This window comes from Styela clava, chromosome 6, assembly GCF_964204865.1.
Source record: "Styela clava chromosome 6, kaStyClav1.hap1.2, whole genome shotgun sequence".
Taxonomy (NCBI): domain Eukaryota; kingdom Metazoa; phylum Chordata; class Ascidiacea; order Stolidobranchia; family Styelidae; genus Styela; species Styela clava.
In genome coordinates, this window is record NC_135255.1 from 2,129,782 (window position 1) to 2,141,659 (window position 11,878).

An 11,878-nucleotide genomic window follows, 5' to 3' on the forward strand; every position below is an offset into this window, starting at 1 on the left:
CTTAACTGGATAATTAATATTTTATTTTTATTTTGAGCGGTGGTTGGGGCTTTCTACAAAATATCCCAATTTTGCTGACAATGCGGTGGCATACTCATGACTACATTTGATTTTTGTGTTTATATATTAGACTTAGAGCATTTCTCTCTTGTTTTAGAATATTTGGGAAACCGATAACGCCTAAATAGGACTTTATTGTACATAGTGTGAACATCTTATCGAATTTGAAATCAAAAATAGGTGAACTTGACAGAATTCATGCGCAAAATTGTCGTAACAGCACAAAACCAGACTACGAAAGGAATAAACATAAAGAGGAAATATATTTTATAGGATAAGGATAGGATTTACATGTTTATCCCGGGGACATATTTCTACATACTTATCTATATCATGTTGCTGTATCATGTTTTCACCTACTAACTTATCAAATCCATTTTGTGAAAAAGGATTTATTTGGACTCTTATAAATTGCTATTTGCTAGTTGAATTGATATACCTTTCATGTGACTCAACGATAATATAAATCATTATGAAACTGATGAAATTTTAGTTTATTGTTGGTTGAGTATATGCAATGCGAATATTTAATTTTATTGAATATGCGAAATATTCTGAATTTTTAGATAGATGTTTCAGATCTAAGACAACTTGGTTTGAAAAGTTTTGATAAATTTTTAAATTTTAAATATATGAAGTTTTTAGACAGCGTATATTAGTCAACAAACCAAGCATATGCTATACAGCAAGTATGAAGTTGCTTTAACGAAATAATATTAAAAATTTAGATATAGTTTAGTTTGTTTTATATTTACGCATGCGATTTCATTTCGTGGTCAATATTTCCTAAAGACAAATGTGAGCAAGAACTTCTAATCTGAGAAATTTTTTATTTCATCCCGAAACCTCATTATTTCATAAAAATATTATCTTCAGTGTACATTCCGTGGCCTGCAGGTTCTTGGTCGGGGAATAGCAACGCTGCCCATATAACTTATAATCTGGTCATGTGAATATCGCGTTTCGTCAAAAACATGAGCCAGTCGTATTCTATCAAGCATGCGTCAAAGATAGTCTGCTATCGTGCAAATTTTCTGACTGATAACGTCGAGATGGTATTTATGATTTCAAATTACAGCGTCAACATGTAGGCATTACAAAATATCGTATCATCGAAACTGTTAGCGGAGAGAGTTAAATTCGTGAATTTTGGAAATATATTCTTACCCCATTATGTGCTTGATAATACGCGGTTTGACGATGACTAAAAGGCTAAAAATGGATTTAAACTCACCGTACATACTCAAATATGCAAACAGTTCAACTAGTTCATAATTTGTCTCTGTATCATAAATTGCTATGTTTTATATACATGAAATTTATTGCACAATGCAGCCTACAACGGTGGTACGATAAACAAAACCTGAATTATATTTTTTGTTAGAAATCATATCGTCACGCTAATAACCGAATTGCGTAAGTCATTTTTGACGACTTTGAGTTTTTTATAAAATAGGTATTTATGTAATGCTGCGCTCCTGTCTGTTAACTCAGATTTTATTTTAAGAATTCCGAAACCCATAAAAATGGAGATTTTGTATGACATGCACATTTGTGCAATTGTTTCGTCATAAGGAATTATCATTGGTACCGCAGGACTATTGTGAAGTCACAAAGGAAAAATAACCTCGGCGAAATATTTTCGAGTTTTTGCATCTCGGATTCTAGCCTAGCGCGTATTAATTTGAATTTATACTACAGTATAGGAAGGCGTGCACTTGTGATATTCACTGTCCAAGTCCAATTCACCTTGGTTGGCTTTTTATTGGGTGCATTGCAGTTTTATTCTTTATATTTAATCTTAGTCTTATTTCGGTGGGTGTGCAGAACGTGTTATATTATTGAAATATTATTTTTAATCATAAAAAATAATGTAATTGAAACTGATTAGCTATTTTGGGGATTGGACATTGTAGATACTGAAAATTACATTCGTTTTTGGAATGTTTAGTTTTCAGGACTGGTGCATATAGCAAAGTTGCAAAATTACGTATGTCCCCAAGTCATAGACACATTTCTGCCTAAGTCACAGTGCGCCATTATGACGTCACTTAACTGTGTCATACAAATTACCTCAAATCCGGCTACGATCCAAAAATTGAACCATGGCAAATTATTGACTCTCAATGGCATAACAATATCATTAGGAAGTTTTTTACGTTTTTCTCAAAACTGCTAAAAATGACTTACGCAATTCGGTTATTAGCGTGACGATATTCAAATGAATGTTATGTTTTATTTTCGGCATTTTATGGCGAAACAGTTGGTAATACTGAGAAAGAATGCATATCTAACATATTTAATATAGAGAAGAGGAAAAGTGAAGATAGTCATATATTATGCATGCTACGGTATATTTCGATTAGCAGTTTATTAGTGGACTATACCAGACAGACGGAAGCCGCTATCATAATATTTCAGTGGGATAAATTAATTGTACAAACATTCAATTCAGAAAAAAAATTGATAATGCATGTTTGTAACGAAAATTATTACGCCCAAATTAGAATAAAAAAAATCGCCTAACCCGAAACAGAATGTAATTTTTTATACCATGTATTTCCACGGACATAAGGGCGTGTTTCAAATACAAATTAATACGAAGGACAAAAGATATCATGCAATTGATTACCAGCCTTGTATATCGCCCACGCCGAGGTTGGGCTTTTTGTTGTCACGCATACATTTCGGTCCCACACATCGATCAAATCTATTCCTTATATGACATGAAATTGTTTATAAAAATGGCGGTAATCTGCTTATGAACGTGGTCAATTTCTATGTCGTATATATGAGAAATTCTTCAAGACGTGTAAGCAATTTTTATATAAAATTCTCCAGACAGGCGTTGCACGTTTTTGTTGATGGTCTGATGACGCAAATCTGGATAACGTAAACAGAGTTTGTTCAACTTTCCAATCAACAGTTTCCTCATCAAAACTCGTAATAAATATTATTTTATAAAAATTCCACAGATACAGAAACTTTACGTCAATATTGTTTTATGAATCACAAGGAACGTACTAAGTAATAGATGTGTTTTTGAATTGCAATATCTAGTTACGTGGAGTTTTGGTTGTCAAATCTGCCGGAGGGTATGAACCATCAAAAGTCATCATATTTTGTCGTTAATAATAGAATTCATATCAAGAACTTGGAGAATACAATTTTCACCTGAAAATTTATTAAAAGAATTGATTTTGCCGGGTCTGGAAAGATTGTTAAATTCGTTTGAGGAAGACTTGATCGCAAATCATATTTACCGCAACTTCGCATTCACAATCACAACTTATAATCATTGGCGTCGCTAATACGCAAGGCGACTGCGTGGAGCGCAAATCTAAACACGTGACACACATTGTTTTCTCATGTTTTGTGCGTTACTAAGAAGAAAGTATTTTGCATTTTCTTCCCACGCGCAGGATATCGGAAACTAGAAACTTCTATTCCTAATCTGATAGCGAGACGTCTACACATATTTTCTATAAAAGACGGTCCTGGCTCTAATCAAAATCAGAAGAATATCGTCACCCATTGGAGTATGATGATTTCTTTGAACATTAATGTTCAGAACATGTGAAAAACAAGAGCTTTTTGGTTTTAAAATGCCTTATTATTTGCATGGAAAATGTCTGATGTTGTAGAAAAGTTTCATAGTTTTCATACTTTTTTGTAAATTGCGCAGAATTTAAGTAGTCTATTGATTGTTTATTAGGTTTAAATGTTGAACGAAAAATGTATTTCATTGCAAATTCGGAATTGGAATTTACCAAATCAACTTCAAGATCCAAATATTTTATATCTTGATATGATATATAACCTAAAATAGTCTAGAAAATTATCAAAAAATTACACTCGTGGGAGAGTAAAAATTTAATTAAATTTGATATTTCTAAACTATTTCTAATGCGTTACTTATGTAATTTTCACACGTATTTCATTTTACTGTAGTTATTCAGAAATATGATCAGGAAAAACTAGCAATATGTGAATATGAGAAAATCGTGATATACATTTTGTTGAATGTAGGATAGTGGTTCATATTGACTTTGTATATATATGACACTGCACCAAGTTATATTCACATTGACTGATGAAAGTTTCTGAATTTTTCCTCAATGAATTTTCGATGTCAAAAATTAGATATAGACGAGAAGTATCCTAGCTATCTCAATGGACTATACCTTTATCGATATAAATAAATAAAATTATTTAACTGATCGTTTAAAATTTATGGTATGAATTAAAATTATATTTTTATTGTTTTAGCTCTTATTGAGTTAAAATTTTATTAGTGACGTTTTTTATGATTTTATTTATTCTTTATTCTTAGGATATTGATATTTCAATATCAATTTTAATACAATGCTGTACCATCGTGCGATAAACAGCTTTAGATGTTACTGATAGATAACCAAAGATTATGAGTCTTAAGATACCATTCTGTGACAGAAACAAAACCACTTATAGTGAGATAAGATAGAAATTCGCGCAATAATCGTGTATTGAGCAAATATTGAATATTATCGAAAGGTCAAGAAAATAATTTTGCTTTCGAATTATTTTCAGCAGTACTTTATTTATCAGACATATACATAATAAGAGCATTTTTAAACTATAAAATGACGTTCAAGAAATTTCTTGTGACACTTTGTATTGTATCAATTTGGGCGTTATCTGCAGAAGGTAAGTAGTGTTCAATGATGTGCATTGTATTCGGTATTAAAGTGCGATTTCAATTGTTATGACAGGAAGAAATTGACCTAGGAAAATTTGTTTTGAGATCGTGGAGCTATTATACCAAACTGAGTCATATTTGAACTTCCCAACGCATATTTATTTTTTGATTACTATATTATAATACGGGACTTACAGTCTTAAGCAGCGAATTTATATATGAGAAATTGTTTATCTTTTGTTTATTTTTAAACACTGTTCACAAAATATTGGCATTTTGTGCTAACTCAATTTTCATAAGGAAGTTCGTCGATTTTTGCGACTGTAGCAGATGATATGCCGTAGTTCTTGACAAAAAATAGGCTTAAAAATTATTCAAACTAATTTTGCAACATATTTATCTAGCATATTTATACAAAAATATTTCACGACTTTAGTATTTTTTTTGTGTGGTAATGTTTATGTATCTTTGAAATTTTCAGGTTTGAAGTGTTGGACTTGCGAAAACCAGGCAACACCAAGCGACTGTCTCCGAAGTGGAAGTTTGAAGCAATGCAGATATTTGGAAAAAGTGAGATTTTTTTCAGATTTATGGAGATTATTGTTATTTCACCATCTTTGTCAGCGTAGTTAATTTTCGTTTAGCAAGTAGTAGTTTTTGGTGCCGTTCATTCTTTCGTTTCCTGCTTATTAAATATTTTCATTTTCACGTATTGCAGCAGTAAATATCATTGGTTTGTCAGAAATTTACAGTACATGGCGCACTTGACTAAAAAACGTAACAGACTTTGACCTCGCAGACAAACCGCAAGTGATAATAAAACTTTGGTCAATATAAAAATATTTACTATATAGTCAATCAATTGGCGAGTCTCGAGAGTGGCGAGATGAAAACAATAGAATATATAAAAATTGTTAGCCCGTCGGTTTTTGTAGTCTAATTAGTCATGATAATCCTATGAACATATGACATGTTTAAGCTATTAGTATCCTTATTTGTTATTGTCCATGGAATAGTTTTTCAATATTTGCCATGTTTTGTCACTGAATCGACTTAGCTTTTTATATCGGATCAATGGCGCCACTCATTGTTGTTGGTATTTTTATTTAGTCCTGTCAAACACTGGTCCGAGTTTCCGAAGGAACCAAAACCTACATTTCTACTGGCTGCAAAGAAGCTGATGCTTGTGGACGAAATGAAGAACAGGTACGATTTGACGCCTATGCTTAATCGAAAATTTTTCGAAAAGTGTGATAAGGGCGTGGATCCATAGTTTATTTTTTTATTACTTCGAAATGTGATGCGGTTTTTATTCCCACGCGAATCTGAAATTTAAGAACTGATATTCATGACCAAAACCCTATAAACGAATAAACAAGTTACACAACACCACGAACTTACGCATATCAAATATTACATTACACTAAAAAATTAATTTTTGGGTAAAAAAATTGAATTTGATACTTGACTATGTCTTTGTTTGTGTGGATTCAATCGTTTTATGGAGGGTACAAAAATGCGAATAGCCGTCAGTTGACAAAGAATGTGACTGATAAACTGCTTTACGCGAGTAATATCCAGATAATAAAATAGTGATGTTTTCCTTGTGATATACCGAAAGCTGTTTTGAATTTCACACCAACTCATATTTGCATGTGTGTGCACAAATGTGATCTTACCGAATCTTTAATTGAAACAATAATTTCATTCTCCAATCACGATAAAATTATAAAGTACTGGTTATTAGTGGCTGTAAGTTTTATTACAGTTTAAAATTTTAATTATTGTCTTTATAACATGGAAGCAAACTTCGTTGACCTTAAGATCAACCAGGTTGCTATGACGAAAAATATACTTATTCAGATTCACTTAGTAGTACTTAATTTTGAATGACTCTCAAGATAATAATTATCAACCACTTGAAAAGATAATACGCCCACTAGGGATTATGATACATAACCGCAAACAATTGTTTTTCTGAAGTCATTACAATAATGGAAGAAAGTTCTTAATCCGAAAACATTTCCGGTGATTTTAATTTCGAAAGAATTGTCTTAAAATTTCATTGTTCACTCTCGTTTGATAGATATATTAATCATTCTATACCGCGGGTGGGTAGAGATATAAAACACATCACAGTTTTGAAACACGAAACTACTACAAATATTTCTCTTGATTTTATTCGTAACCGTGTTTTTTCAATAGTTATATTTTACCCTTCCAGAATCCAAGACGTGCCTGGACTCCGACACAATGTAATGGCAATACTATGAATTCTGTATGTCGTTGTTGCTGTGGAACCGACAGATGTAACAGAAATAATCTTTTGTGTCAACCAAAAAGAGGAGGTACGTTTATCAGTATTTTGACTTTTGTATTTTAACGTAGACGAGTTTAAAGACTAACCATATTATTTTTTATTTACGCAGATGCTCCTGCAACTATCAGAGATGCAACGCCGACACCTCTTGAACGTGAGTGAATTTTTTTTATTGTTTTTTTTGATAGATTGTCATAACGATCTCACTGGAAAATATTTTTATTCCCCACAATTCTACGATTGAACGTCATACGAAGTTATTTATATCCACTTCACTTATTTACAGCGGTGACATGTCGACGAGTCCTGGGTACGCCAGCTAACGGCAGGAAAGTCTGTGTCGGTGAAAAAGATATCGGTGCAACCTGCAAGTTTACTTGTAACGATGGATTTGAGTTAATTGGTTCTCAAAAATCACGCTGCGTTTTGAAGCGGCCAAAAGCAAAATTTGCGAGATGGACATATAAAGCCCCAACGTGTGAAAAAGAACGTAAGTAAAAACTATTTCATAAATAATTTTAATCCCACGTTTCATTATTTTCACAGTACTTTACTATTATATTTCCTCCGATAAGTAAGATTTCGTATACAATGAGTTTTTATGCATTTTCAGCTTTATGTGATGATGTTCCAACACTGTCATATGGGAGGGTAGAATGTGACGCTGGAAGAAAAATAGGATCTCAATGCAGATTCTTTTGCAGCGGTGATCACGAGATGAGGGGACCATCGACTGTGACTTGCGAAAGAAAGGGAAATGTTGCAAAATGGAACGAAGAATCTCCTATTTGCATTGGTGAGTTAAAGTTTCAGTAAATCAGTAAATGGTTTGAAACAGTACAATTGCTATAACGCTATGGTTTGTGCCCATATCACCAGCACTCAATCAATACTTTCAATTTCAGTCCCTGAACCTTCTTGCAAAGACCTCGGCAATTTACCGCACGGCGAAATTGTGTGTACGCGAGAGGATAACAAAGTCGGAACAATTTGTGGATTTCGTTGCATAGACGACGGCTACGATCTTTTATCTACCACTGACGCTATAGAATGCGTTACAGATGCCGCGGGAAAAGCAAAATGGAGCCACAGGAAACCATGCTGTACATGTAAGAATTTTTTAATGTATTGCTGTCACAAACATTTACTAGAGTAAAATAGAGTATATGAAAATGACCATCCTTTGTATCAGCCTGTTGTTTATGTCTAATTATGGACAAAGTTTACATCTATACGATTGAAAAACGGCCACGGAATGCTAATCCGATAAAGAATAATATCGTTCACAACCATACGTCAGCGTTACTAGAATTTGAAAGCAACAATGAATATAATCCATACGAAATATTTATCAACAAAATAAAGTTTCAGTAGGTGGAATGTGTTTACCAAAAATAAAACAATGCTCGAGATCATAAATTTGCTTTATTTTTTTACAGCTCAATGTCCACCAATGGCGAAAAAAGATGTTGTGATTGTTATGGATTCCTCTAATTCGATTAGTAATAGAGAATGGAAAATTATGAAAAGTTTTGTTGCGAATATTACTGGGTATGATATATAAATTTGCAGTTTATATAAGAAAATACTTAATTTTTTGTCAATGGATGTGTATGATGAAAGTATAAACAAAGTTTCATAATAAAATATTACATGTATCACATTAAGAGATATTCTCGTGCTAATAAAACGTTTATTGTTTTTTGTTTTACAGAAAATTTGAAGTTTCCGAAGATGGTGTTCAGTTTGCCGTTTATCGATTTAATAGAAAAGTTGACGAAGAATCCCAAATTTTATTTGGTGAATATACAAACGACGTTGACGGACTAAAACAAGCTGTTATCGACATGCCAAAACGAGGTGGAGGTCAGTATCGAATCAATTCTTTAAAATCGAATTCAAACTTAACCGCTTCTCTCGCGCTTCATATTTTTAACTTTTGATCAAAGTGAACATGTTATCATAGATAGTATAAATCATATTCGAATCGCATTTTAATTAAGAGGAAGATCCATACGGTTCATTCCTACTTGCTTAAAGCTCATTTATACTTACACTTGTAAACAAATGAGTTCATTACCAACTTGCTTCATTTAATTTTAGGTACTTTCATTGGCCGCGCCCTGAAGCATGCTAAGAATCACGTTTTAACGACAAATAACAGAAAAGATGTTGAAGACTTGGTCTGGGTATTAACTGATGGCCGATCTGACGACAAACTTGACGTTGTCAGCAAAGAGTTGAGGGATTCAGGCGTTGAGGTGAGATCAATAAGTCGATGAAACCATTGTTTCTAGTGTTTGCCTTTTTGCATTCTTGCGCATCAGAAGATCTGCATTTTCGACCTTCCAAAATAGCCAGCTTTAATGAGCACATTTTGATCGTGACTTTTTTACTCGTGATTTCAGAAATGTACAATATTCAATTAGAACCATTTTTTATCATTTACAAAAATGAATCAACGACAATGTTTTTCAGATAATGGCTCTTGGAATTTCACGACAAAACAAACCAGTGGACATAAAACAGTTGATCAATATGGCCGGTCATTCAGACAACGTTTTGGAAGTGAAAAACGGAATGAAAAGTCTGACTGACAACTTGTCACACAGAATCGTCAAAAAAATCTGCCAATTCTCTTGCCCTGCTGAGTAAACACTTGTTACACAGTGACGTCGAATATGCGGAGTATTTGTGTGCCCGAGTTTTAAAAGGCCTTTAAAGTTGAAATCATATTTGTTTGTACGATTATTATTTCGTATATATATATATATATATATATGTAAATTGGAACAAAACCAGTCAGGAATGGTTTTATATGAAATATTCGCGGCATAAATAGACCGCTATTCGAAAGAGTGATTTTGCAATCATGTTAACTGCTGTTTTCAAAATAGCCAGTGGATTATTTTTCGTGACACATCATCTATTGCGCTAGTTAAAGTTATTATGTTGTATGATACATCAATTGCTTTCTGAGGTGCTTCACTTTCTGTTATCATTGCTATTTTTATATAGAAATTAATTTCAGCTGTTTTTATACCTTTACATTTTTATTTACCATTTAATATAATCACGAGCAAACGCGTTTAAAGGTAACTAATGATAGCATGATGTAACTTTGATAAGACAATTCTGGTTTTCTTAAAAGTTATTTTAGCATATATGTTAAATTTAAACCAATTAAAAATTATTTTAATTTATTCAAGTTACGTCGTATGTATGCTTTATTGACTATTGCTTTTGTATAATATAATTTTATCCATCTTCAATACAATACATTTGAAATAAGTATTAGTACATTCATTTCACAAAAGAGGTTTAGGCAAAAGCATTGTTGGATAATACTTCACAGACATATATTTGCACCGTTGGACGCAACGCAAGAAATACGGATGAATTAGTTCCTTGGATCAATTAGTTGCGGGAGCATTATTATTGTAGAATTAATGTCTTCCAACTAATAAAATCAATTCAATTATTCCCTGGAAATAAACTGAATCTTTGAAACATGCAAGGTGATATTGGTTTAGAAATTAATTCGTCTTCTTCCACAATTACAAATGAAGATGTCATAACTAACATAAAGTAATATGGCCATATATATAGAAATTATGTTTGTTGGTATTGAGTTTATGTGATCGTCCATACGAAACTACGTAACTTCTTACAATACCTAATATTGTATCGCTTTCAAAGATGCTAGTAAATTCTCACGGAATTACGTTCAATAAAACGATGATTTTTGCCGCAGGCTTTTTAGGATATATTAATGATGTGTCAGACATGATGAATTACCAACGCTGCCAAAACCTTAATAGTCAATAGAACTAGAATGAATTTATATCTAACGGCGAGATTGCATGACGTATGGATTTGTGCAGTAAAAGATTTGCATTAGATTCATACTTTGTTTTGTGATATTTGATGTGAAATATCATTTGTTCAGCATTTTCGTCGGATTCGTGGGTACAGTTCACTGTCGTTGACTACCTCTGTGAAGCTAGTAGAAATTTGACCATGTAGTGCGGCGAAGCGAAAAGGTCAAAAATCTTGGCAGAAATATAGGAGCGACAGTATTCTTGAGACAGTGCATGAAAATCACAAAAAATAAAACATATTCATCAATTTCAGTAATTCCAAATATAGGATACAAAAAAACGTTTGATATAAAAAAGACCGAACAATAAAACCAAATTTAGGTTACTTCACCAACATAGCGGATTAGTACTTTAAAAAAGAAATTCTCTTACAAAACAAAATACAATGAGTAGAATACGTATATATGGCAAGATGTAACATGCATTGTGGAAAAATACTAATGCATTATGAATATTACATTCCAGAAAATTTGTCACACAACTCGAACCTGAGCCCTAATTCTAATAGAACATATAGTTTTGGGCACTCCCCTATTGAATTCGGTATAATGAAAAAAGTTAAATTTAGCAATTTTCGAATATTAACAGCATGTTCCTACGCACAAGAGGCATGCGATTTTATTATCTATATATAATATCAAGTGGGATACTTGAAATTTGTCACACATCTTGAACCTAAAACTACTTAAGAAATTGGTGTACTCCCTGTTGAGAATTGCCCCTATTTATCAAAATTACGTATACCGATAAAGAATTGAATTTTGCAATTTTTTAAAGATTACTACCATGTCCTTCCGCATAAGAGACAAGCGATTTTATTATTTCTTATCAAAGTGGAATACATGAAATTTGTCGTACACGTTGAACTACCCGAACTTAGAAATTGGAGCAGCCGCCTGTTGACGATGCCGCTATATATATATCAAAATTACTAATACC

The 11,878-nt window shown here is 32.6% G+C and overlaps 1 protein-coding gene across 1 annotated transcript; it reads left to right on the top strand.

Annotated features, from left to right (window-relative positions):
• The first annotated feature begins 4,598 nt into the window (after nt 1-4,598).
• On the top strand, nt 4,599-10,324 carry LOC120331875 (uncharacterized). The gene is made up of 12 exons (XM_039399042.2): nt 4,599-4,746; nt 5,220-5,308; nt 5,849-5,944; nt 6,963-7,086; nt 7,168-7,212; nt 7,345-7,548; nt 7,672-7,854; nt 7,964-8,167; nt 8,498-8,609; nt 8,773-8,924; nt 9,162-9,319; nt 9,537-10,324. The coding sequence occupies exons 1-12, from the start codon at nt 4,683-4,685 to the stop codon at nt 9,711-9,713; spliced, it is 1,608 nt and encodes a 535-aa protein (XP_039254976.2). The 5' UTR covers nt 4,599-4,682; the 3' UTR covers nt 9,714-10,324.
• Nucleotides 10,325-11,878: the final 1,554 nt, after the last annotated feature.